The sequence below is a fragment of the Lagenorhynchus albirostris genome, chromosome X (genome assembly GCF_949774975.1).
Source record: "Lagenorhynchus albirostris chromosome X, mLagAlb1.1, whole genome shotgun sequence".
Lineage (NCBI taxonomy): Eukaryota > Metazoa > Chordata > Mammalia > Artiodactyla > Delphinidae > Lagenorhynchus > Lagenorhynchus albirostris.
The window spans coordinates 1,268,442-1,296,300 of record NC_083116.1 but is presented as its reverse complement, the minus strand read 5'-3'; the positions used below and the strand labels follow the sequence as shown (position 1 = coordinate 1,296,300).

General features: G+C 46.6%; 1 protein-coding gene across 1 annotated transcript; it reads left to right on the top strand.

Annotated features, from left to right (window-relative positions):
* The first annotated feature begins 267 nt into the window (after nucleotides 1–267).
* Nucleotides 268–27,086, top strand: TKTL1 (transketolase like 1). The gene is made up of 13 exons (XM_060138648.1): nucleotides 268–376; nucleotides 5,033–5,175; nucleotides 8,753–8,850; nucleotides 10,468–10,659; nucleotides 10,741–10,868; nucleotides 12,088–12,281; nucleotides 15,380–15,541; nucleotides 19,465–19,621; nucleotides 21,128–21,258; nucleotides 22,961–23,044; nucleotides 25,306–25,405; nucleotides 25,535–25,654; nucleotides 26,935–27,086. Exons 1-13 carry the CDS (start codon nucleotides 268–270, stop codon nucleotides 27,084–27,086), a joined length of 1,770 nt encoding a protein of 589 aa, XP_059994631.1.
* The last annotated feature ends 773 nt before the right edge of the window (nucleotides 27,087–27,859 follow it).

Below are 27,859 nucleotides of genomic sequence, written 5' to 3'. Positions count from 1 at the left end.
AGCCCTCTTTGAATTGATAGGACGAGGGCAGATATAAAAGAATTAAATTATTTCGAATAATGTGCAACATATGAATAACAATTGTTCAAAATCCATGGAGTTGGAGGGCGCGCGTAGGGAGCGGCACGCCTGCGGCCAGCTGAGGAGGCTCCGCGCCATTTGCTCCTCAGACGCGGAGGGAGCGGCGCGCGGCGGGAGCGGCGCGCGTGCGGCCAGCTGAGGAGGCTTCGCGCCGTTTGCTCCTCACACGTGGGCGAGATCTCAGCTATGGCTGAACAGGAGGCGAGCGGAACGATGGCGGAAGAAGCCAAGATTGACGAGGACATCTTGCAGGTGCTGCGAGACATGGCCAATCGCCTGCGCCTCCACCCTCTGCGCCTCAGGCTTTCGGTACGGCGCCCTGGTGGAAGCTCCGGTCGTTGCGCAGCCGGCCCTGCGGCGACGGCCGGGGAGAGAGTTGAACGGAGCCGTCGGGGGCGGGATGCGCTTCGTTATTTAGTGGCCCCATTTCAGGCCCTCAGGGCTTGGCAGCCACCCGCACGCTCGTGGCCGCCGCTGGCCACGTACTCAGGTACCGCGCCTCGCTGGCCCGCGGCCGGCCGACGGTGGCGGCCCAGGGCCTCCGGCCTCTCCTGCTCGCGGAGAGAAGCCGGGACGCGGGCCGGCGGGCGGAGCGCCTGCGTCCGCCCGGCTAGAGTGGGAGCGGGAGCGGCCCGGCGTTTTCCGTGTGAGTGGTTGTCCTCGACGCCAGGGTCCCGACCCAGGACGTGGAATTAAGGAAATAAAGCCTAGAAGAAAGTAATAGGCGAGTAGGAATCGGAGCGAAAGGGGACTGTTGGTTCTGCTGGTGTTTTGTCGAGGATGTTTGCGTCGGTATTCGTGAGAGATGTCAGCCGTCAGTTTTCCCCGAAGGTATTTGTCTGCCTTTAGTGTGGAGGCAGTTCTGGCCCCAGAGTGAGTTTCAGTGTGTTCCCTTCAGTTTTTGGGGAAAGTTGGAGGAGGATTGAGGATTCACCAGTGAGGCCATCAGGTTCAAAGTGTTTTTTTTTGTCACGGAGCTTTTCGACTACTGATTCAATCTCCTTATTGTAGGTTTATTCAGATTTTCTATTTCTAAAAATTTCTTCTAGGTTAACTGATTGATTGGCGTACAATTGTTCACAGTCCTTTATAGTCCTTTTTATGTCTGTAGAATCGGTGGTTATATCCTTACTTTCATTCCTGAAATGTAATTAGTAATTTCAAATCGGATTTAGTAAATTCAGTAATTTTCTGTTTTTTCCTTACTTTAGCTAAAGGCTTTTGTTTTTGTTTTTGTTTTGGCTGCGTTGGGTCTTCGTTGCCGCGCGTGCGGGCTTGGGGGGGGCGGCTATTCTTCGTTGTGGTGCGCAGGGCTCTCGTTGTGGAGCACGGGCTCTAGGCGCACGGGCCTCAGTACTTGTGGCTCGCGGGCTCTAGAGCGCAGGCTCAGTAGTTGTGGCGCATGGGCTTAGCTGCTCCGCGGCATGTGGGATCTTCCCAGACCAGGGCTCGAACCCTGGTGGGTTAAGGCGGATTCTTAACCACTGCGCCACCAGGGAAGCCCAAGGCTTATTAATTTTGTTGATCTTTTCAAAGAACCAGCTTTTGTTTTGGTTCATTTTCTACATTGCTTTCCTAGTCTTTTATTTCTGCAATAATATTTATTACGTTTTCCATTCTGGTAGCTTTGGGTTTAGTTCTGCTTTTCCTAGTTACTAAGTTGTGAAGTTAGGTTTTCTTCTTTGAGATCGTTCTTTTTTTTAAGTTTTATTTACTTATTCATTTATTTATTTTGACCGCGCTGTGCAGATTGCGGGATCTTAGGTCCCCGACCAAGGATCGAACCTGTGTCCACTGCAGTGAAAACGCCGAGTCCGAACCACTGGACCACCAGGGAATTCCCAGAGATCGTTCTTTTTTAATGCAAACATTTACAGCTATAAACTTATCTCTTGTCACTGCTTTTGCCACATCCCATAAATTTTGGTGTCTTATGTTTTCTTCTTCATTTGTCTCAATACTTTCCAACTCTCTTGAAGTTTCTTTGACCCATTGTTCGTTTAAGTGCGTTGTGGGGGAAGGTTGTTTTCTTTTTTAATCGAAGTATAGTCGACTCTTACATTAGTGTCGCGTGTACAGTATAGTGATTTAATGCTTTTATGTATAATACCCCATGTAAAGTTATTATAAGAGTGTGTTGTTTAATTCCCACAAATGTGTGAATTTTACCATTTTCTTTCTATTATTGACTTCTAACTTCACCCTGTCCTGGTCAGATAAAATAGTTTGTGTGATATCTTTTTTAAGTTTTGTTCTCCAGCCTGTGCTATAACTTTAAAAAGGCAATGTCAATGAGTTTAAGACCTGCATGGTTTTGGATTTTTTTTGTTTTACATTTTCATTTTGCTCCCTTCACCTTCAAAATTAATAACAGTTTGCATTTTCTCAAGAGATCCGTAACAGCTTTTAAATCCAAATTATCCACTTGGGATACTTGCAAAGGCAAGAGGTTTAACTCTCCATTTTCTGTATTGTGAAACTTGAAAGGGGAGATTATTAATACACTTGAGCTGGGCTTAAAATGTTACTCTTCTGACTTTTGGGGCGTGGCAGGGCTCTAGGGAGTTGGTTTTGTCCTCTGCCCTGCCACCTCCTCCCCTTATTAATTAATGGCAGACTGTCTGGACTCCCATGCAGGCTGCTTTCTAAGAGCAGCAGTTTCTTCATTCTATAAGGGCCTCAAGTTACACCACAACGAGAAACTTCTCGGTCTGACCATTCACTTCCTAAAAGAAATTCATTTTAGGAAGTAGAATGCGTTTTCTTTGTTGGATTTTTTTAAAATTTTCTTTCCCAGTTTTATTGAGATGTAATTGAGCACACAGCACTATCTAAGGTATACAGCATAATGATTTGACTTACATATATTGTAAAATGATAAATACAGTAAGTTTATTTATTACCCATCATCTCATAGATACCAAAAAATGGAAAAATGTTTTTTCCCTGTAATGAGAATTCTTAGGATCTACTGTTAACAACTTTCAAATATGTCATACAGCAGTGTTAATTATAGTCATTTTGTTATATATTACATCCCAAGTATTTATTTATTTATTTTTAAAATTTATTTACTTATTTGTGGAGTTTTGTGGGTTTGTCTGTTTGTTTTGGCTGTGTTGGGTCTTCGTTGCTGCACGCTGGCTTTCTCTAGTTGTGGTGAGCAGGGGCCTTATTGCAGTGTGCAGGCTTCTCATTGTTGTAGCTTCTCTTGTTGCAGAGCACAGGCTCTAGAGCACAGGCTCAGTAGTTGTGGCTCATGGGCTTAGTTGCTCTGCGGCATGTGGAATCTTCATGGACCAGGGCTCGAATCCGTGTCCCCTGCATTGGCAGGCGGATTCTTAACCACTGCGCCACCAGGGAAGCCCTGTATTTAATTATTTTATATCTGGAAGTTTGTAACTTTCGACACCTTCATCCAGTTCCTCCTCCCCTCAACCCCCACCTTTGGTAACCACAAATCTGGTGATCTCTTTTTCTATGAGTTTGGGTTTGGGGTTTTTTTTAGATTCCACAGTGTAATAATACAGTATTTCTTTTTCTGTGAGTTACTTCATCTAGCATAATGTTCTCAAGGCCCATCCATGTTGTCATAAATGGCAGAATTTCCTTTTTGTGCCTGAATTATGTTCCATTATATATCTGTACCACATCTCCTTTGTCCATTCATCTGTCAGACACTTCAGTTGTTTCCATAGCTTGGCTATTGTAAATAGTGCTGCTGTGAACGTAGGGGTGCAGATATCTCTTCCACATAGTGTTTTCATTTTCTTCAGATATACTCCCAGTAGTGGAATTGCTGGATCATATGGTGGTTTGTTTGTTGGTTTTTTTTTTTAAGATCCTCCATATTGTTTTCCATAGTGGCTCCTCTAATTTACATTCCCACCAACAGTGCACAAGGGTTCTCTTTTCTCCACATCTTTGCCAGATTTGTTAACTCATCTTTTTGATGACAGCCGTTCTGATAGGTGTGAGGGGATATCTCATTGTGGTTTTGACTTGCAATTTCCCTGATGATCAGTGATGTTGAGCACCTTTTCATGTGCCTGTTGTATGTGTTCTTTGGGAAAATGCCTATTCAGATCCTTTGACCATTTTTAAGACGACTTTTTGTTGTTTTGTTATGGAATTGTGTGACTTCTTTATATATTTTCCATATAAACACATTATCAGATATGTGATTTGCAAATACTTTCTCCTATTCAGTAGGTTGCTTTTACATTTTTTTGATGGTTTCCTTTGCCATGAAGAGTTTTGTTCAGTCCCACTTGGTTTTTGTTTGTTGTTTTTGTTGCTTTTGCTTTTGCTTTTAGTGTCTGATTCAAAGAATCCTCGTGAAGACTCAGGTCAAGTAGTGTAGTGCCTATGTTTTTCTTCTAGGAGTTTTATGGTTTTTGGTCTTACGTTTAAGTTTTAATCCATTTCAAGTTAATTTCTGTGAGTGGTATAAGATAGGTGTCCAGTTTCATTTTTTTACATGTGAATATCCAATTTTTCCTGTATCAGTTGTTGAAGAGACTGTTTTTTCTGCATTGAATATTCTTGGCTCCCTCATCAAAAATTAGTTGACCACATACGTGTGGGTCTATTTCTGCTTTGTGAAATTTCTGATTAATGATATCACAGATGAATTCATACAAGTGAAATGACACTCAAATGCTTACAGAGTCACCAGGCGAACTTCCCCAAGTATGCCGGTGCTCCACTGATAGAAGGGGGCTGGTCTGTGTGGTCTTGCTCCCTACAGGGAGAGGAGTTGTGAGGTTCCAGGGCCTCAAAGCATCCTTAAAAGCTGTGAACTTGGTGGGCAGTGGCCCAGCATCCCTTTCCCTTGGCTGGATTCTTTCAGGCTGGGAGAAATGACTGCTGCTTCCAGTTTGAGGAGACCATGTGCTGAAAGCCCTCCTCATGCACTGTATGTGTCCCTGGTGAGTCACTTGCCTGTGAGAAACGACCTGTGCCATGTCTTTCAGCCACCCCATATTGTGCAGCAGTGCATCTGAGATCATGTCCGTGCTGTTGTTCTACATCATGAGGTATAAACTCACGGACCCGGAGAACCCGAACAATGACAGATTCGTCCTCTCCAAGGTAAGCTGGCATAAGAACCCATGTTCAGACACTTGGTTCCTGAACTCATTTTAAAAGCCACCATGTGGCAACAAGACGTGAAATGGCCTCTGTTTATCCTTTTGGTGCTTCTCTCTTTGCCTCATGGCTTCATCTGTTCAGGCTGGTATAATAAAACACCAGAGACTGGGTGGCTTATGAACAGTAGAAATTTATTTCTCACAGTTCTGGAGGTTAGAAGTCTAAGATCAAGGCGCCAGCATGGTCATGCTCTGGTGAGGGCCCTGTTCCTGGTGGCAGACTTCTCACTGTATCCTCGTGTGATGTAAGGAGAAATGGTCTCTTTTATAAGGGCATTAACCCCACTCTTCAGGGTTCTGCCCTCATGACCTAATCACTAACCAAAGACTGCTACCTCCTAATACTATCACCTTGGGCATTAGGTTTTCAACATAATGGATTCTGGGGAGGGGGCACAAACATTCAGACCATGGCACCTCATAAAGATCTAAAAGGTGTTCTAGTGAGGGCTGCGTGGTGGGAAGGAAGATTTGTGGCAGCTGGCAGTCCTTCTTTTCCTTTGATGGTTGCCTCACTTTACCCCACTAAAGCCCCCCTTGTCAGGGTCGTGCTGCTCCGATCCTCTGCCACCTGAGTAGAAGAGGGCCACATGAGTGAATCCAACTTGTTGAACTCGAGGAACGTTGAGCTTGATTTGGAGGGATGTCCCACCTGTCCATCAGCTTTCTCTTCCATTTCTCTGCATATCTGACCTGATACCAATAAGGAGTTTCTCATTAGGCTATAGTACGAGATACCTCATGACATTGGGGGACAGGAAAGAAAAGAAATATTAAAAGCAAGGTCGATCTAGAAGAACAAGCAGCTCTTTTGATGCTGTCTGAAAGTTTGCTGTGTTCTGAGCAAAGCATTTAAAGCTCAACTGGTAGAACGACATGTGCAAATAGAAACCCCAGATCTGGGCAGCGGGAAGTAAAGACAGAGGCAGAGTATAGGCAGAATACCTGGAGCCGTAGTTGTGATCCTTGTCTTGGTGTCTAAAACATAATCTCAAATGAGGTTTGGCAAAGGATAAATAAAACGTGTGTGTAGAGGAAGAGAGATGAAGCAAACGAAGTCCATTAGTAATAGTCAACGAATTTAGGTAAAGAGTATATGGAACTTCATTGTACTATTTGTACAACTTTTCTGTAAGCTTGAATTTCCTTCATCATAAAAACTGAATAACTATAGGTGTACAAACAAAGTATGGGTGTTTAGAGCTTTACTTTAAAAAAAGGGAAAGATGTGGGAATTCCCTGGTGGCCTCTCACTGCTGTGGCCTCTCCCGTTGCGGAGCACAGGCTCTGGACGCACAGGCTCACCATCCATGGCTCACGGGCCCAGCCGCTCCGCGGCATGTGGGATCTTCCCGGACCGGGGCACAAACCCGCGTCCCCTGCATCGGCAGGCGGACTCCCAACCACTCCGCCACCAGGGAAGCCCATAAATTTAGTTTTTTTAAAAAAGAAAACACTCAGGAGCATAGTCCATCTTGGCTCTGGTTGGGAATGGAGTAAATGGATTTGCTAGAGGCCGAGAAGCCAGGGTCTCCATAATCTGTGCTCCCGGGGCAGGAGTGTCTATGTAGACAGCTGCATGAGGAGGCCGCTGGCTAAGGCCTGGCCATGGCACTGACTGAGGTGCTCATGATCTCTCCGTCCACCACCCAGGCCTTAGTTTTTGTTTTATCAGCTCTTTTGTTTTCTTTAGCCAAGGAGGCCTGGGAAGTAACCAAAAAGCCTTCTTGTAAATTTGTTCTTGAAGCATACTTTGTGTCAGGACAAAGATGAGAAGTACCACCAGGAAGAGAAAGCTTTCTTTCCTGGGTGCCTTCAGCAGCTTGTGTGCATCTTTATTATTGGCCCCCAGTTGTGAGTGTCCCCCCCACAGCGAAGTGATTCTTGGGAAAGGAAAGGGAACCCATGTTGGCATGCTTCCACCATACCAGACATCATGTTGATGCCCCATCAATCTTCTCAATTAATCCTACAGCCTCTTGCTTCCTGAACGGGGCTTTCCTCACCATCATACCCAGAGAGCAAAGCCTTATGGAAGTGGGGTTATTTGTCCCCTGCGTTAAAGCTGGGGGGAAGTGGAGTTGGTCTGAGTGTAGAGCGCAGGCTCGCTCCAAGGGCACATAAGGCACCTGGGAGCCAGAGCTTGTTACAGGAGTAAAATAGGAGCTGTAAGGAGAAAGACTAAGCTAGCGACGTTGTCAAGAGAGACTTCAGTGGGACAGTTCTTGGGGCTAGAGATGCAAAACAGGAATCTGTGAGGGCACAAAGCACGTAGAGAAAGTTAAGGAAGGTCAGGAGCCCCAGGAAGAGCAGAACAGTAGGGTGGAGCAAAACAGGAGAGGAATCTGAGACGAACAAGTACCATCCACTCATCGTGGTAGTGAGAACACAAACCAGTCTCTGAATGGAGTTGACATCTGAATGGAGGAAGGGGGCAGACAAGAAACAAATCCAGAAATAGCATGTCAGATGGGGCTGAGTATCCTAGATCCAAGGGAAGTGGAGGGCAGGTACTAGGTGAAAGAGATGGTCCAGGAAAGCCTTGGTGTTGACATTTGAGCAGAGACTTGGAGGGTGTGAGGGAGTAAGCTGTGCCCGTATTTAGGCACAAGCACTGAGCACTCAGCAGAGAGGGAGCCACACCTGCTAAAACCCTGAGGCAGGCATGTGCGTGGCGTGTTCAAAGGACAGCCAGGAGGCCAGGCACCCGGAGCAGTGGGAGGTGATGGGGGTCTGGAGTGAACAGGCCACTGCAAGAACTTGAGCCCTACTTGACGTTAGATGACAAGACCTTGGACAGTTCTCCGCAGCAATTGAGGGGCGGACTTCGGTTTTATCGTGCTCCGCCTGGTGGCTGTGTTGAGAACGACTGTGGAGGGAAGCAGGGAGGCCACTGCTCTGACAGAGGCAAGAGATGTTTGTGGCCAGGCCAAGATGGTGGCAGCGGAAGTGTTGAATAAGTTTGATATCTCTTCAGAAGCTTGGGAGTGAGTGAGGCCTTAGTGCAGCAGACCTTTGGCATTGGCACCACCTTGTGGCCCTCATAGGGCCACATTCTCTCCATGGGACAGTGATAGCCTGTGCGTACAAGCAGGTCAGTGGGGATAAATGGAGCGGTGGTAGAAAGTGATTTATTTCTAGCATAACCTCCTACATCACCACTTCTCAAATCTCAGTTGACTTGAGTTTTACAAACCAGGGAAATTGAAATCTTCTTCAGTGTTTCTAGTTTCTATTTAAGAGTCCATATTCTCCAAAAACATTGAATATCTGGTCTGTATACAACTAGATAAAAGGTCTTGGTGGAAATGGCAAGACTCGTGCTTATATTTTTTTTCTGCTTTGCTCTTGGGCTCTGTTTAGGCTGCTGTGTGCAGAAGCTTCCCACTTCTATGTTGTCAGAGCTCCAGTTGCCCTCACCAGCTGGATTACGTGTGACTCTGTTGTCTTTGTGACGTTGATCTGACACTTTGGGGTGCATGAGGGTGTGTAGATTCATTTGGTCCCTTCTCTTACAGAGACTGTCGTTTGTTAATGTGGCAACTGGATGGCTGGGGCAAGGACTGGGGATCGCGTGTGGGATGGCATATACTGGCAGGTACTTTGACAAGGCCAGGTAAGGCGCTTACCCAGAAACCACTTAACTGTTCCCACCCCCCGACCCCCTCCCCCAGCACTTTGGCTTTATTTATCGCTTATTAGTTTGGGAAGACAGTGATTGTGTTAAAAGTTCAGGTTACCAAGTATTCAAGGAGTAAAAAGAAATCATATTTCATGATGCTGTTCTAGCATCTCCTTTTGGGTCCTAAGTGCTGCCTGCAGTATAGAAATCAGTTCATTAGGGACTTCCCTAATGCTCTGCCTGTTCGATCCCTGTTCAGAGAACTAGATCCCACATGCATGCCGCAAGTAAGAATCCCGCATGCTGCAACTATGAGCCCACATGCCACAACTGTAGGATCCCACATGCTGCAACTAAGACCCAGCACAGCCAAAATAAATAAATAAATATTTTTAAAAAGAAAGAAAACAGTTTATTAGGATTCAAGTCTAAGTTTTTTTTAAACATTTATTTATTGCTTGTTTGTTTATTTAGCTAGCTGCGCTGGGTCTTAGTTGCGGCATGCGAGATCTTTAGTTGCGGTATGCAAGGTCTTAGCTGCAGCACTGTGGGATCTAGTTCCCTGACCAGGGATCAAACCCGAGCCCCCTGCATTGGGAGCATGGAGTCTTAGCCATTGGAGCACCAGGGAAGTCCTAGGATTCAAGTTTTTACTAAGAGATACATCTTCCTGTTTCCCATATCTCAGTGAGGTTCACTATAGAGTGAACAGATGGTGTATTTGCCTTTCCATTGGGGACCCCTACATGTTAATCAAAGGTCTCTTTTTCTGGAATGGTCCACCTTCCTGAAGACAGGCAGATCCATGCCTTTCTTGCAGGGGTGTGTGCCCAGGTGCTGCTGATGTAGGAGCAGCAAGATGGAGGATCCTGGGGGGCTCAGGGTTGGCCATGATGGTGTGCATGTTCTACTCCCATGGTTCACCCAGCGTGCCTGAGTCTGCAGCCCCTCAGTCCCAGGTTCCAGCCCAGGTGGCCCCTCTGGAGGCACTTTGTTGTGCTTCCTCCACAGTTGACCTTTTGCATCTCTCACTGTTGCCTCTGTTAGTCCCTATCCTGTGGTTAATCACTATTTTTATACTTCATTTATAGCATTTTTGGGGGGTCTGGGTTGTGTTTTAGTGGTTTAAACATTTCATGTTTCTGCTGCGGAGGAGTTTAATATTTATAACAGAACAAACGCTCCTGAGGTCGGATGTTTTGATTGTTATTATTTTATATAAATTTGTAAGATCAGAAATAGAAGGTAGCAGTGCTTAACATGGAGCTTATCAAGAAACCATATATGTAAACATTTGGGCATTTAAGGGAGCTGCCTTCTCCCCATCTTCTCTTATTCGTTGGGCCCAGAGGAGTGGCAGAAGAATGTAGAAATTACTTTTACAGCTAGAATGAGAAGACTAGCCAAAGGTGCAGCCCGTGTCGTGAGGCCCAAGCTTTTAAAGCTGCATTTCCTCAGCTGTGGCATTTGGGCAGCGTTGACAAGGAAAATTGTCTTAGGTCTGAAGCAGCTGCTTCAGTCTCCTCCTTTGTTTCTCTCCATGAAATATATTTGCTTGAGCCGCCCAGAGGAGCCCCAGGCAGGGTCCTAACATCTCTTGGCTTGCCCCAGCTACCGGGTGTTCTGCCTCATTGGAGATGGCGAGTCCTCGGAAGGCTCCGTCTGGGAGGCCATGGCCTTTGCTTCCCACTACAGTCTGGACAATCTCGTGGCCATCTTTGACGTGAATCACCTGTGCCACAGCGGCACCCAGCCCCTCGAGCACTGTGTAGACCTCTTTCAGAAGCGCTGTGAAGCCTTTGGGTAACTGTCCTGTTTTGTGGCACCTTCTTTCTGCCCCATCCCCCCTTCGCCTTCTAACCTGGCCCACTTCTCGGTTGACAGATGGAGTACTTTCGTGGTGGATGGCCGCGATGTGGAGGCACTGTGCCATGTGTTCCAGCAGGCGGCTCAAGTGAAGAGCAAGCCCACTGCTGTAGTTGCCAAGACCTTCAGGGGCCGCGGCATGCCACGTAAGGAAGTGTTGCTTTCCTGCTTGTGGTTATCAAAAACCTGCCTAGCGTATGAGGTGGAGAGAGGCTTAGTCTAGCTGGGCAGACAGCTGACTTCATGCACGGTGATTATGCCTGTGACGTGCGCCCAGCGCTTTTGCTCTTTTTCATGCTTGTAGATAGCAGATCTGGTCAGGGCAAGGGGGAGGAAGCCCAGACCCCCAGCAAGCGAGCGCGAGGGAGTGGCTGAGAGGATAGTCCGTCAGTTAGACGACCAGCAGGGAGCCATCTCCACGGGAGTGCAGAGCCAGAGGGGGGCTGAGCGTGAGCAAATACGTAAACATGAGTGTATGTGCCTGCGAGCACCCTAGCCTGTTCCCATGCTACCTGGGAGGACACACAGGCCACTAGTAAAGCAGCGCCTCTGGGAAAGGTAACTGTGGAACTGAGGGTCGGGGAAGGGAGGGGGTTTTGAAAGTCTTCTTGCAGATTTCAAAGTGGACATCTGAAGTTGTTCATCTCAAGTATAAATAGTTGCAGTAGGTGTGATTCCTGGTGTGTTTTTAGTGTTGACATTTTAGAATAAAACTCTTCTATGACTCCTTCTCAAAATACAGTCTTATTCTGGTACCCCCGTTCAGTAAATGATGACTGGACCAGTTTGCTCCTGGAAGAAACCTGGGTATTGTCCTTGCCTCCACCTCTCCCTTATGTGCCCCCTACACACATACCCAGTCTGTCATCGATTCTGATTGATTCTGCTCCTGACATACGTCTCAAGTCTGTTTGCTCCTCTCCATCTCTCTTGCCCAGGCCCAGTCATCTCTCCCTAACTGCAGTCTCCCCAAGCCAGCCCCCACATGACTGCTGTGGTGACCCTTCTACAACATGGATCTGATCAGTCACCATCCCCCTTCCAAACCCGTCAGTGGTTTCCCATCTTGCTTTGGACAGAACTCAAACTCCTTATACCCATAAGATCCTCCATGCTCTGCTCTGCCTGTCCAGCCTCATCTCCCTCTCTCCCCTCCATTCACCAGCACATGGGCCAGTGGCCCCCTCAGGAGCCTCTCGGCCTTTGTCAAGGCTGTCTCCTGCGACTGTAGTACTATTTCAGGCCCCCTGTGCCAGGTTTTTACTCTGTGGCTGACATCTTCTCCATCTGGATGTCTTTCAGATGACCAAATAGGAGCTCATTAGGTACTTAGGGAATGAATGTGTTTTATCCATTGGGTTGCAGATGTTGAGGATGCAGAAAATTGCCATGAAAGGTCAATGCCAAAAGAAAGAGTGGAAACAATTATCAAACTAATTGAGAGCCAGATACAGACCAAGAAGAAGCTTAACCCAAAACCCCCTGTTGAAGACTCACCTCAAATCAACATCACAGATATAGAAATGACCTCTCCACCTGCTTACAATGTCGGTGACATGGTAGGCAAACTGCTTTTTTCTCTGCTTTTCCTAAATACAGAGGACTCTGTTTACTCTGATCTCCAGGAATGAATAAATTGTTAGGTGATGTGATATTTAACTAAAGATTATAAGCAACAAATATGGATTTACCTTCTCCTTTACTGTTTCTGATATTTATTCTTTGATTTCAAACTTAGCTCAGGTCTGAATTTTCTTGCCAGTCAGTCGCTGCTTATTTGTGTCCATTGCTATGCAACTTTTGCTTGCTTCTGTGTCTTCTCAAAGGATGGGGGCCTGGCTGGATTGATCTGTTGGGCTTATTCCCTGGATTACACAAGGAAACACGTCAATTCATCAAAGACCAGTTCTTCAAAAAGGAAACAAATTAGGCACGAAACCCTGAACATAAAGCCTTTCTGCTTTTAGTTACCACTTTTGTATTCAAAGTATGCAGGGTCTTCACAACCTAAGGAAATAAGGTGGCGAGCCTGGGAGGAAGGAAATATTTATTTATTTGGGGACATTTTGAGTGTTACCTACGTTTTCTTAGCCTGGTAATATGGGTGTAAAATAAATGAATTGACTATTTGAGAAATTAGAAAACAAATTTAAAAGCAGAAGAATGCTATTAATAAGGGAAAAGTACATATAAACAGAGGCTACTTTGGTAATATGTGTTAACACTTTAGCTGTTCATACCCTTCAAACTAGCAGTGCAACTCACAGGAATTTATCCTACAGAAACACCTGTGCAAGTGTGCAGAATAGAATGAATGTCAATTGCAGCATTGATTATGATGAGGTGTTTATGTCTGTAAGGTAGGTGGGATTATGGAAGCTTTTCATTTTTTGGAAGCTTTTCATATTTTACTAATAGGAAAAATTAAGGAAACAGGCCAGTTCGTAAAAAGTTAATGAATTAAAGAACAAAAAGTCACATTAATACACAAATCAAAGAGTTGGCTCTTTGAATTACTAATACAGTAGACAAACTATTATCTAGCCTACTTAAAGAGATGAAAATCATAAATGAATAAAATTAGTCGCTAGAGGAGACAGCCACAGATGCAGAAAACAGAATTTTGAGAAAACTATGCTAATTGGTATGAAAACCTGTAAAAAAAAATGGACCTCTTTTAGGAATACATAAAATACCAAAATTGACTAAAAAGACACAAAACGCTTAAGTAGATCAACAGCCATAGAAAAATTTGAGAAAACTGTCCAAGAGTTATATACCTCCAAAGTGCCAGGCTCACTAAGTTGCAAGAGTGACTTAATTTTAACCTTCAAGGAATAGGTGAATTCCTAGGCTATTTCAAACCTTCTTGAATATGGAAAAAGACATTTATGAAGCCAAAATGTTATAGTGCTATCCCAAAGGAAAAAACTACAGGCCAACCTCACTTATGAATATTGATGTAAAAATTCTAAATAAAATGTTCGCCGGTCTCAACTCAGTACCTTAAAGAAGTATATGAATCAGTGAAGTTCAAATTAGTAATGCATATCATTCACCAGTATTAGGAGGGGGGAAATTATGATCATTAACAATAAAAGACTCAGTCCTGACAATGAAAAGGCAAGCCTTTTTGCAGGTGGTAGAGTTGTATGTCTGGAAAGCCCAAGAGAATCGACAGAAAATGGTTAGCAATAAGAGGAGTCCAGAAAGAGAGCTTGTAGCAAAACTAATATGCAAAGATTGATTCTTATATTAATAAAATGGAGAGGTTATCCCTTTTACAGTGGCAGTAAAAACTAAAATAACTAAAAATAAACTTAAGTATATAAGGTCTATGTTAAGATACTTATAAAACTATAGTCCTAAAAGAAGCTCACATGCCTTGTATGCATGAGATGCTCACCAAGTATTTGTGAGTAGACCATTGCCAAAAGGATGCTACACAAACCTGTCATTTCCCTTCCCTCTGGGGAGAGGAACTGGGAGAGTGGGAGGAAGATGGCCTTTTCACTCGATATTCTTTCATAACTTGACTTTTGTACTCATCTACATGAATTGCCTGTTTTAAAAAATATTTTTAAGAGTGTTTAGATGAATGAACAAAGACAAATAAATGAGGAGGCAAACCTTGTTTTTTAAATAACAGCTTTATTGAGATAATAAAGATATATAAAGCTATAGATTTCTATATAATCTACCCATTTGAAATGTACAATTCAGTAGTTTCTAGCATACTGACAGAGTTGTGCAACCATCACCACACTCGATCTTACAACATTTCCGTCATCCCGAAGAGAAACCCTATACCCATTAGCAGTTACTCTCCATTCCCACCCAGCCCCTAGTAACTGCTAATCTACTTTCTGTGTCTGTGGATTTGCCTATTCCAGACATTTCATGTAAATGGGATCATATAATATGCGAAGTTTTGAGTCTGGCTTATTTCACTTAGCACTGTGTTCTCGAGGTTCATCCATGGGGTGGCGGTACTCCGTTTTATGGGTATATCATATGTTTTATTTATCCATTCATCTGTTGCTGGACATTTGGGTTGTTTCTACCTTTTGGCTATTGTGAATAATGCTGCAATGAACATTTGTGTACAACCTTTCGTATAGATGTGTTTTTCTCTTGGGTATATACCTAGAAGTAGAATTGCTGGGTCGTAGTAATTCTGTTTAACTCTTTGAGGAAATGCCAAACCTTGTTTTTTTTAATAGAAAAACTCAATATTGTAAGGATGTCAGTTCTCCCCTAAATTAATCCATAGGTTGAGTCCAATCTCAAACAATATCCTAATGGAATTGTTTATTATTTGTATTATGTTTCTAAAGTTCTACATTTTAATATTTACAGTGAGTGTCATCAGTTTTATAGTTAAACACTCACAGAGGCATTTGCATTTTGGGAAATTTAAATTTTTAAATCAACTATAGGAATGGGACAGAAGAATAAATTTATTTGGGGGAAATTGATACCCAGTGAGCCAAGTATGGATTTAAGATTGGCTAGCAGTCCTTTTTTATTACCCTAAAGGAGATTATTGGTGAATCACAAATTCTCTTTCTTCATTAAGGTAGATGACAATTTATAATTCTACCAATTCACCTTCCTTCTAAACCCATTCTAAGAAACTCTGCTGTTTAACTTCCAGATAGCTACTCGGAAAGCATGTGGTCTGGCCCTGGCTAAGCTGGGCCGTGCAAATGACAGAGTCGTTGTGCTGGACGGTGACAGCAAGAACTCCACCTTCTCTGACATATTCAAGAAGGAACACCCTGAGCACTTCGTTGAGTGTTCTTCTGAGCAAAGCATGGTATGTATGCTGGGAACATCCATCTGGAGCCTTCTCATTGACAAACAGTGGCCCACCAGACATAGGAGGCCTGTGCTGGGTTACAGTTTTTCTTTCCACTTATAAAAGCAAAGGAAATGGAGGAAAAAAGTGTCGGGAGAAACAAGTACAGAGCAGCCCGGCAGAGTCTGAGGGGTGACTTCCAGGACTGCAGGGAGGGGCTCCAGCCATCTGCCCTCAGGCCTCCAGGCCTAAAGCATGCACAGCTCCCTGGTAGCTCTAGGTGACCCCACTCTTCCTGCCCTGCCCATCCCACAACCAGGCAATCCTACAACACCCAGAGGCCAATAGAGTGAAAGCTACAAGGGACTGTGGTTTTTCTCTCCACCTTGTTGCATGGGGCCTAATATATCCTAGATATTCAAATGTTGCCCTAATTGCAGCCTCAAGAATGTCAGTAGTGCTGTGGCCTTAGGTAGAGCTGTTCTGCTTATCTGTGCTTCAGTCTCTTCCCAGGATGACGTTAATGCGGGAGTCTCTTATGCATGCACATATCTGCACACACTCCCCTCAAGAGAGAGAAAGGAGTTGTGCAAGTAAGCGCCTTGACTTGCAAAGCTCTGTGCCAGTGACTTCGCGTCGTAGAGGCCAATCTGTGGCCACCAGAGATATTGTATTTGGAACAAGTAGTATTTGCAAATATTTTAAATTAGTTGCCAGCTTTGTTTTTTGCCTGTACCATGTGGCACGTGGGATCTTAGTTCCCCGGCCAGGGATCAAACCCGCACCCCCTGCGTTGGAAACACAGAGTCTTAACCACTAGACCGCCGGGGAAGTCCCAGCTGCCAGCTTTTAAAAGTCAGGAAATTTTATATGGAATCCAAATTTCTGGATTCTCTTGAAGATTGGGAAGATCTGGCAACATTGGAACGACATTCCTTCCTGCCTGCCACCAGTTAACTGGAGCCAAGCAGGGGCCCCATTTAGATGGGGGTCCACAGCCAGCTCACCATGTCCCTGCATCCTGCTGGCCCGCTCATTTGTTCACGGTGCTTCCCTGGCCCTGTCAGTGTTGGAATTTAAGCCCCCCCGTTCAGTAAAGTAGGTCATTGCAACTGTAAGAATATGTACATTTTTCTGTGGGTCTCATTAAGCTAAGCTGTTTCCATTTTGAATGGAAAAAAATACAATTCATAATTTTCTGAAGTAAGCCGCCTATCAAAAAGCTTGCTTCCTAACTCATTGATTCTTTCAATCAGCAACTGAAAAAAATGAATAAAGAAGCAGCCAGCAAGTGGGTAGTATCCAGTGCTACTGGGTGAAACTGGTGACTACAGTGGTAGCATGACTAGGGCCAGTCAGGAGCAAGGTCTCAGAGGACGTGACATTTAAGCTGAGACTTAAGTGACAAGGAGTCAGTCATGCATAGATCTTGGGGGGACGGTATTCCCAGCAGAGGGCCCAGCTAGCTCTGTGGCATGCCCAAATCTGAGCTGTTTAGGGAGCAGAAAGAAAGGCCGGTGTGGAGAATAGCTTGTTGGGGGAAGTGGGGGAGGTGACAGGAGATAGCGACTTGGACCAGGACAGTAGCTGTGGGGTTGGAGAGAAGCAGACTCATCCAGAATCAGCTTTGACAGGAGAGTCGGCAGGATGCCATGGGGTAGGCGTCAGGGCAGGAACCAAGGCTGGCACTAGGGCATAGGCCAGAGCACTTGGGAACAGAGGAGTGTCGCTTCCTGAGATGGACAAGACTGGGGGAGGAATGGGTTTTGGGAACACAGCTCTCTTTGGGCCCTGGGGTGGGGGGGTCAGGGTACCTGTTAGAATGGGGATGGGGGTGCCAGGTAGGTTAGAGGATAGATCATTTATCTCCAAATGTGTTTGCTTTCCAAACTGCTGAATGTGCTTTTCTAAACTAGATATTTTTCTGCCTAGCTTTAAGTTAACATCTAAATTTTTCATCACAGATTTAAGTAGATGCAAAGGATATAATTTCCCGTATATTGAAATTTGTGACACTTTAATACTCAAATCATCCAATTACATGAAGGCTCTCTTTGTCAGAAATTAAATCCGTTTTTCTACTTGAATTCTTATTTCCGTTCTGCTTCCCCAAATATATTTATGCAGGAAAGCCTTTTATTGACAGCTCTTTTCTGCAATAAAAATATGCATATACGCTGATAGTTTTTAAAAATTTTCCTATGTCCATAGGCCTTGGAGCATTACAATTTTTTTTCTTCTGGATTGAGCTACAGTTATAATTATTAGCTTGTGTAGCATTGGTTAAGTACACTTAAAGCTAGAATGAGGCGAGTTTCAGAACAAAATCTATTCGTATTTTAATGATGTAAGTGCAAAGAGATGTTGTTTACATAAATAAGGTGATGGGAAGGGAAAGAGTTTTGTTGTGGCAACATCATTCAATTCATTTGAATTCCTTCCCAGTTATAAGCCAAAAATCACACAGTGATCTTTCATGTAAAGTTGTCGGTGCAAAATTATTTATAAAGGGTTGACAGTTGCATTAGGTTCTCTTTCAGTTTTGTTAAAAGAATTGGAAAACCCCTGACTTAAAAAAGAATTTGTTATCCAACCTTTTGAGTTCTGTAGTTTCTCAAGGCTGCTATGATTATTTCGAATTGTCCTTTCTGTTTTGATCCGGAGCTCTTACACTCCAGGATGTTGCCCGACTGAAGGACCCGATGTGGGTGAGAGAGCGCCTTTTGGCAGTCAGTGACTGGGAGGCGATTATCAGGGAGACAGCGGGAAGTAGGCCCTGGGCCCTTTTGCTGGCAGACAGACGTGGGAGTCAAGGATCTTGATGTTGAGACCAGCCACGGCCATGTTGCCCTTGGACGGTCTTTGTTTACCCCCAAGATGTTCATCTTCTAGTTTGAAACCTGCCAGGGTATGTGAGCCTGGCGTTCCAGGGGAGGTGAAGAATAGAGAGAGGGAGGGGTGGTTAGCATCAAGCACATCAGAGTGACACAATGGGACCATATGCTGGTTCCCGGGGAGGGCACAGATGAGGAGGAGTGTGGCCCGAGCCCCAGGACTCAGTCTAGGTGCCCCGCCCAGCAGAACCAGCCTGGGCAGGAGAAGCAGCGTTCAGTGAGACGGGTGGTCTGTAGTGCTGGAGGCTCCCGAGAGGTCAGAGATGATGCAGACAGGGTCAGGTGACCTCTGCATTTGGCAGCTTCTGGGTCCCTCACAGGGAATGGCAGCCTAGATGAAGGGAAACGGGCGGAAAGTGGGAAATGAGGAAGGGTGCGAAGTTTCCTGTGAAGGAGAACATAGACGAAGGGCAGCACCTGGAGCGGGAGGACAAGGTGAAAGTGAGGGGGGAAGATGGAAGATACTAGCACACACTTCAGTGATCAGAGAGGGAGAAACTGAGGAAACATGGGAGGGGAGGGAATAATTGCACGGTCAGAGGTGCCCTTGAGAAAGCAGGAGAAGGATGAGGTTCAGCAGGGTGGGCAAGTGGGGGCCTCAAGTAGGTACTGGTCTGTCCCGTCTCCTAATGACACGGTGGGGACGTGGGGATGGGATAGGAGAGCCTCCGTTGTTCCCCTCTCTGCCCCCGGAAGTGCCCAGGGGAAGCATGCGAAGGGGCAGGGAGAGAGGGGACAGAAGGTAGGGGAAGAGAATAGGAAGGAGACCCACGGGGACTGCAGGGCGGCCTTGAGTGTCCCGAGCTTCCACATCTTGGATTTGAAGGAGCAGGGTTAGCACTGCAGTTCCTCTCTTTTCTGGCAGCATTCAGGGGACACCGTGGATTTGCCAGCTTTGGGTTTTTCCCAGGTAGGTGCCTGGGGGAGGGGTGGCAAGGTGAGAGGGTGCAGAGTAGAGATTTCCCTGAGATCCCCACACTCTGTGCTGGGGAACGGAAGGGGCAGTGGGGTCCGGGAGCGTTCTGATTCACCTTCTTTGTGTTGCAGGTGAGCGTGGCACTGGGATGCGCCACCCGTGGTCGGATGGTTACTTTTCTTTGCACCTTCGCTGCCTTTTTGACCCGAGCATTTGATCGGATCCGGATGGGAGCCATCTCTCGAACCAGCATCAACCTTATTGGGTCCCACTGCGGGGTATCCATAGGTATGAGTCCTCAATGCCGTCATCTTAATCGCCTTCCTCCTTTACAGAGAAAGATTAGCCTGTAAGAGATTGAACTGCCGGCGTACTTAAGGTTCCATAATGTTCGGTTATCATAACCTCCTTTTTGAAAAAAGCCGTGTCATGTTCTAGAAGTTCCAGACACTCTGGGTAACTTTTGAGCTGACCTCTTGGTATTACTGAAAAGTGCCCATTTTTTCTGTCACCAAGAAATAATTATCTGTCCTGAGTGCCTCTTCTTTGTCAAACCACATACTAGGTAGGGATTGGGTCACCCTGGCATCACCGAATTGTTTACTGCTCTCTGGTTGCCTTAGTCTAAGTGGGGACGAGCAGCATGGGCACAGCAAAGCAAGGAGCACAGCCTGCCAGGGCTCTACTGGCCCGAGCAGCCTGCTTGGACAGAATGGGAAACCTCGAGGCACCCAACACATGGGCATTAACCGTGGATGGGCTACATGGAAACTGTGGGAAACACGGGAGCCAGGAGGAGGACCGAGGTGTGTGTTAGCAGTGGATAGAAAATCGGGCGAATCTGTGAGAACCTGAAGAAAGATTTCAACATTGCTGACAGAAGGAGGAGTCTCAGACTGCAAGAACAGCAAAACCCCAGTCCCCAGGGGTTTCTTGCCTGGGAAACATCCGGGAGTCGTGTCCGTGGATGACAGAAATGGGGAGTCTAGAAAGATGGGGCACTTGCTGCCACATGCTGGAGGGAAGAGCTGGAAGTGCATGTTTGGGTGTCGTCTTGGGGACTTCCTGGGAGAGCAGGACTGGCTAAGAAGTCTCTGGATGGGCCAGATGCAGGGGAAGAGAGCAAGGAGAGAGGGGGTCTGGGCTCTCTGCCTGGGGCTGGGTGAGGAGTAAGTTTTCAACTCAGCTAAGTGGAGAAGTGGCTCTAGGTCCAGCCCAGAGGAGCTGGGGTTCTGAGGAGAGACAGCAGTGTACACGGTGACAGTTCCCTTCCTGGCTGGAAGAGCTAGGCCACCCTAGTGTACATTGGGCTTTGTCTTTCCACAGAGTTTCTTTCCCCCACACACGAAGGCCCCCTGAGTTCCAGCAGCACCCCGAGGGCACCCCAAAGGTTATGTTCTGTAATGCTCAGCTACTTTGAAGGCCATGAGAAATGAATGAGACCATTTGAGTCTGAAAACTTTAGTCTCTTGATGGAGAAGGTAGAAGAGCAGAGAAGAAATGACAGAGTCTGAGGGGGCCCTGCTAGGGAGAAGAGAACAGGGCCAGAGGCCTGGTGCTCAGGGAGGAGTGTTGGGTCACTTAGGGCAGCAGCACTGTGACTGTGTGCCAGGTGCTGGCGAGGCTTGGGGCCAAGAAGAGGCCTATGCCATGTTGCTAGCAATGTCAGTGAGGAGCCTCATGCGGAGTGTGGCAGTGGCGTGTGCTGCGATGGTGGCCACCATGCCAGCACACTTGCTTGACTGACAGAGAGTAGGCTCATCTTTTTGTTGGCCTATGGCTTTGCTTTCTCAGGTGAAGACAGCCCCTCCCAGATGGCCCTGGAGGATCTGGCCATGTTCCGAACGGTTCCGAACTGCACTATTTTCTATCCAAGCGATGCCATCTCAATGGAGCATGCTGTGTTGCTGGCGGCCAATACCAAGGTATTTTTAAGGGGACACTGGTGCAGACAGAAAATGTTTCTGGGCTCTGATGCTAGTTTGGTACTGATGGTTTGATTTTTTTTCCCATTTTTTTCTCAGCATAAAGAAGATAGATATTTGCTATAGGAAATTTGGTTGTAGGATTCCTTTTAAAAGTAGAACCATTGCCCCAAAAAAGGGTGATGAACCACGAAGAACATGAATACATTCGCATTGTAAAAAACAGTGCAGAAGAATTTCGAACCCCTGATGACCTGTATCGGGTGGGTCTTGGGTCAAGAAGGAGGGAGTGCTCTGGGGCTCTGAGACAGGGAGCCCTTGGCAGGGCCACGGAAGTGCGCCCCAGCGACAAGCCATCATGTGCCGCCGAGACACAGACACAGCTGCCGCCTCGTGATATCGGAAAACTGGACAGTTGCCAGGGGGAGGCCACTGCAGACAAACCCTGGGCTTCCCAGCCCTGTCCCACCCTCAGAAACAGCTGAGACGGGTACAAGTCTGGCTTCTGCCCTGCCTGCCCCTCCTGAAGTCTCACCCAAGGGCATCAGATGGACACAGCCTAACTCCTGTCCAGAACCCAGCTGCAGCAGAGGCTACGGGACAGAATCTTTATCTTTCTAACCACTCTAGCTAGCGGTCGCCAGACTCACCTCACCCTGCAGCCCTGCACACACCCATGCCCCTGCACGGGCAACCCTGGGCACAGTTGGGGTGGGTTGTGCAAGTTCCGTTCCAAGCATTTCCAACGTGTTAGAGACATGAGTTTCTTTGACTTTTTTCCTTTAAACCTAAGTGGCCTCACACATAGTTCTGGATTTTTCTACTTGCTATATCATAGACATTGTTTTATGTCCTTGCATGTACAGTGCAATCTTGTGTGCTGCAGGAGCTTATTTGTGGGAAGTTCAAAAGAGACAAAGCTGTGGTGACGGAAATCAGAATAGAGGTTGCTTCTTGGGTGGGGAGAGTGACGGGAGAGAGGCATGAGGGAACTTTCTGGGCAGGTGCAAATGCTATCCAGACTCAGGAGATGGTTACACGGTGTATAACTTATCAGAATTCAGGGCATGCTCCACTTAAGTCAATTGTACCTCATAAAAATACACCGAATAGAACTAGTTCATAACATGTAAATGAACAAAAGGAATCAGTGTTCCTAAATTCATATATTGGTTTATCATGTATGATTTAAATATGTATGTAAATTAACAAATACTCTAGACATTTGAGTATTCATTTACATTCCTGTTTATATGTTCAAGGTGATAAAAAACGTATTTACATCTTTTTGTTGGAGAAATAGTCATTTTAGATTCTGGTGTCTAAGGTACTTCTGAGGATGGAGCATTAGAAGCTGTTGGGACAAAAGTTGTTTCCCATGTGTTGTAGGCTTTCTATTCAAGGTGAGTCAGTGCTCCTGCCCCACGTTTATGTTCTGTGGAGACACAACACATCGATTTATATTTGAGAAAGCTTTCCTACATGGGTGAGCCAGCACAGTGTGGAGGGCTCGTCACAGGGCACCCAGCAGGGTCCTTCGTAGTAACCTGACCCCGTGACAGCTGGCCCTCACTCCAAAAGGCACATTTTGTTTTTAGTACAAAGAATTGTTAGGTCCTCCCCCACTTCTTTTTGAGGTTTATTAGTTGGAAATTTAGTTTGATTTTCTAAACTGTGGCTCTGGTGTTCATTTACACCGTAGGGGATGTGCTACATTCGGATCAGTCGGCCAGAAACTGCAGTTATTTACAGCCCAGATGAAATCTTTGAGATTGGACGGGCCAAGGTAAGGCCTTAAGTTCTCCAGTGTCTTCCAGTATCAGTTCATGAGGAGAGCACTGTTGTTGAAGCCAGTGCTAGAGACATCCACAGTTGACGCTTCATTCTTTCTTTGCACTAGTTTAAAAAAAATTCGTGACCTTTGCCTGCTTTTCTTCAGGAAGGAACATTCTGCCAGTATCAGCCTGAACTGAACTTTTCTCCTTTCTGAAAGGAGTCTCTTTGTTGAGCCCTTAAAGATAAGCTGGTAACAACTTGTTGCTTTGCTGTACCTTATCACAGCCTCAAGCTAAACAAAATAATAGAACCCATTTCAGATGAATAGTATATCTGTTAGGTTCTGGTTTTGCAGGTCCAAGGCCAGGAATATAACAAACAAATATGAACCATCTTGCCTCTGGCCATTGTGTGACCCTGAGGTTGTTTTTTCACACGGATTGTGGCCTCGCCCCCAGGCCTGCTGATAAAGGCTGGCATTGCAAGGTGCCTCCTATCTCCTGTATCCTTGAGAAAGCCCTAGAAGCACAGATTGTTAGCAACCAGCCATGTTTTGTAGTTGAGGGCCAGAGAAGGTGTTCAGGAAGACCAGGATTCAAGCCCCCACGGCAACCTGGCGTCTGTGTGCCTGCCTGTCGGAGCTGTGCGTGCAGAAAACCAGCAGCGTCTGTGGAGAAAATAAGTGATTGCCCACCACCTAGAGAGCAGTGCTTACAGACATTTGGGCACATTTTCTTCCTGGCTTTTTCTATATACACGTACATATATGTGTATATCTTAGTTGAGATCATACTGCATAGGAAAGTTTTCTGTCCTGTCTTTATCTTATAAGCCTTTTAGAACATCATTAATACTCTCCTTAAGTATGTGAAAGACTGATAGCCACTCTTGAAGAGTAATAGGTGACTTCCAACTTGATTGCTAAGGGCTAGGCTGCTCCAGAATTCACAGCGGCTAGTGCTCAGAATGAGTGAATGAGCGCGGGATGGCTTTAGTGCCACAGTAGAGCAGGTGTACCCAGAGCAGTCAGTAGTCCCCCATAGCTCCATTCTGCTGAATGGAAAAGCTGTACTATTCACTGCAATGTGAACTACACGTTCACACTATTGTTCCCTGACTCCCATGTTTAACTCAAAGCCATATGTTTGCCTCCAGGGGCGGTGGGGAGTGTGTCTTGGTGATAGTCATATGGTTTTCAAAGCTTTCTCATATCTCTCTTTTTTTTCCCCCCCCTGATGTTTGTCCTGTCCTGACAAAATGAAGTAACTTCCTGATGTGAGTTAATACGTGTATGATAATATGCATGCCATGGATAATTCAAGGGCTGGGTTTGCAAAGGGGGGCGTAGGTGTGTGTATGTATATGTGTATATGTATGTATCTATACGTGTGTGTGTGTGTGTCTGTGTGTGTGTGTGTGTGTGTGAAAACGCTAGAACATTCTCGAAGAATGGGGATGGGTGGTTTGAAGCCCTGAATATCTGTAGTCAGCAGTGGTTCTTAAGCTACAGCAAAAGCTGTACAGAGGAATGCAATGCAGACTTCCAGATGCCTTTGGTTGGGTGACTTTGGAGGAAACAAAACGATGAAAAAAAGAGCAGAGAACCCTGTCTGCTTACAGAATAGCGAGTGGTTGGGAGCATGGGCTTTGAAGGCAGATGGGCCTGGCTGCTGGTCTCAGCCCTGCCCTGGGCGAGTTCCTCCTGCTCTGAGATTTGCTTTCCACAGCCACAGAAGGGGTCCACTGATGCACAGGCTTCACGGGGCACTTGGGCATGCACCTCAAAAATGCCTCCAAATGGTCCCCATTAGCATGTTCATGATCGGAGTCCATCCTGTGTGAGTGCCCCACAAGATGTTCAAGCAGTCCAGAGGTGGTGCCTTTTCAGACCCCTTGGTGGGTGTGAGTCCATGCTCTGGAGCAGATGGGCTGTACAACTCGCTTCCGGCCTTCAGCCTTTCACATCCCAGTTGGAAATCCACCTGCTTTGCTAAAGGGTCATTTTGCATACATATTGTAAAAGAACTTAGTAATTTGGCATCTTGAATCCTGAGGAAAAGTAGGTGAGTTTGTTAAACAAACACGAAGTGGGGCTTATTAAAAAGAATATGTCCTTGTTGGTCAGTGTGCTGACTCGGCCTTTTTTATAGTGAGCTATTAAGGGGTGAAATTGGTAGGCTCAGGAGAGCACTGTAGCAGAGGGTCCTCCACTTTGAGACACACTCTGTGTGTAGTAAGCACAGCATTTTTGTTTTGTGGGTGCAACACCAGGTCGTCCGCAACAGTGTCAACGACAGGCTCACAGTTGTTGGAGCTGGAGTGACTTTGCATGAAGCCTTAGCAGCCGCCGATGATCTTTCTAAGCAAGAAGGTCAGTTGGTTGTTGCTGAATGCTGAAGTTCAAGCTGGGAGTGGTAGGACTCGGGCTGCCTGTGTGCCCCAATCTGTCTTTTATTCTGAGTCTGCTTCATACACCAAGCTGGTTATCTCTGTTCTCCAGATATTTCTATCCGCGTCATCGACCTGTTTACTGTTAAACCCCTGGATGCAGCCACCGTCATCTCCAACGCAAAAGCCACAGGTGGCCAGATTATCACAGTGGAGGATCACTCTTCAGAAGGTGTGTGCAGGCCTTGGGGACCACTTTGAAAGTCTGCTTTGGTGCAGCGTGTTTTTGTTTTCCTTGACCAGAGGTGTGCCATGATCGTGGGCAGCACCTCCAGCCAACCACTCACCCAGCAACCTGTATTACTCGCTCTTTGCGACGGTATGGGTATAGGATCTCTTGCCCGCCTACGCTGGCTGGCCAAGGGTGGGGCCATGCCCATCCTCGTTTGTGTGTGCTCAGCACAGTGTGCAGTGCCTGGTCCCCGGGTAGCTGGTTCAGTGGCAGTGCAGAGGAGTGTCTAACTTGGCATTGTGAGGGGAGGCGTCATAAGAAGCTTCACAGTTGCCCTTGAGTATTGAATGATTAATAGTTTGCCCCCCACAAAAAAATGGCAATGGTGCCTTGCAAGCAGAGAACACAGCAAACGCAGGAAAAGTGTGGCCAGGGCGAGGGGGCTGGGCAGTGTTTGGCTAGGGAAGGTCAGGTGGGGCAGAGGAGGGAGTGGGGAGCTTCATGTGTTTGCGTGTCAGGGGCCCCAAGAACACCCCGTGACCTGCAGGAAAGCACTCCAGTGCCCTCCCGGCTGAGGTTGATGACAGGGACAGGGCATGCGCCAGCACCCCCAAGGACAGAAGACGCGGGTCGGGGGTGGAGAACCCCACACCTTCGGCTTCCCCTCCCCCTCCCATGAGGGGCCAGCCGAGCACTCTCCCTTCTCCGGCAGTGACAGATGCCTCCCTGGAGACCCAGGGAGCCCACTCGAGACTCAGCGCCCCGGGTTTCATTGAGGGCTGGTCGCTGCCCGGCACGTGCCAAACTTCCCGATTCCCAGAGGAAAGCAGGTGCGCCCCCGAAACCACCCTGTGGTGCCAGAGTCCAGGCACAGGGACCACCCTTATCAGTAGGGAAAGTGTCTTGTTGATGCAGGGCCCTCGCACCAGCCCACTGCCCGGGCACCACCCCGGGGCCAGCCTTGCAAGCCGGCCCTTCCGAAGCCGGCATCCAGTTCGTAGGTTCCTGACAGCTTTGAGAATCTGAGTTCCACAGACGCCTGCATCCCTGGAGCCCCAGTGGAAAGAGCCCCTGCCGTAAGTGAGGCTGGGAGCAATTTGGAGACCTGCACTTTTGAACGAGAATGCTTCTGGTCAGTCAGGGAATGGTTGTTTATGAATCAACGGCCAGTGAAAGATAGTTTTCCCTGGGAACCACAAATTCAAAGGCCTCTATGTGATGGGGATTTAAGGCTGACTAGCTGTTTCCAGAGCAGAGCCTAATGTCCCTTGCTTCTCCAGGTGGCATCGGGGAGGCTGTTTGTGCAGCGGTATCCATGGTGCCTGATATCCTGGTCCATCAGCTGGCAGTGCCAGGAGCGCCTCGGAGCGAAACGCCGAATGAGCCGCTCAGTATGTTTGGAATCAGTGCCAGACAAATCACAGTGAATTAAAATAGCTGTTGGCTTCGGGCAGGTAAAGACTGGCCTCTTTACCTTTCATTTATGCTTATTGCCAAACCATTACTTAAATCCATATTGTTGCGCTTTATTCTTTTTAAAAGCAAAGCCAGTTAACTACTTTCCTGTTAAGCCATAACTACGTAGACAAGAGTAACTTTCACCTTTGAATCATAAATAGGGGTTATAAGATAAGGTTTTAAGTGACAGAATAGCTAACAAAACAACCACCTAATAAATTTTCTGATGAGACTACAGATAACTGGGCTGGGGACCAACATAAGGTAACAGTTTCTTAAATGTGTGTCATGAGTAAAGAAAATGCGAATTGAGTTGTAGCCCGCAGTTGCCCAGGTTTGGCAGCACTGTACGCCACGCTGTGCGCTGCCGTCCCAGTTCAGTTCGCCGGCTGCCATCCTACCTGTGGCCTCCCAGGTACTGTGTGGCTGCAGTTGCCCTAGAATTTCCTCTGGGGTTTGCCTTCATCTCCCCTCTTCCGTGAGGAGGCTGTGGGGCAGCAGGGAAAGCTCCTAGTATGTCCTGTGCTGCTTGCAGTGACGGTTCTGTGAAGAGAGGACACAACCCGTTCTACTCCCCACACGGCGCTCTCCTGGGAGGTCTCAGAAATGTCTCATTTGCCTAGTGACCAAACCAAACTGTTATCTCACTTGTACTCATCTGCTAAGCATGCTAGTTAATGTTAATAAAGCAATTACAAACCGGCTGCCTGCTTTATTGCATTTGTGCCTTGTATGTGTAATTTGGTT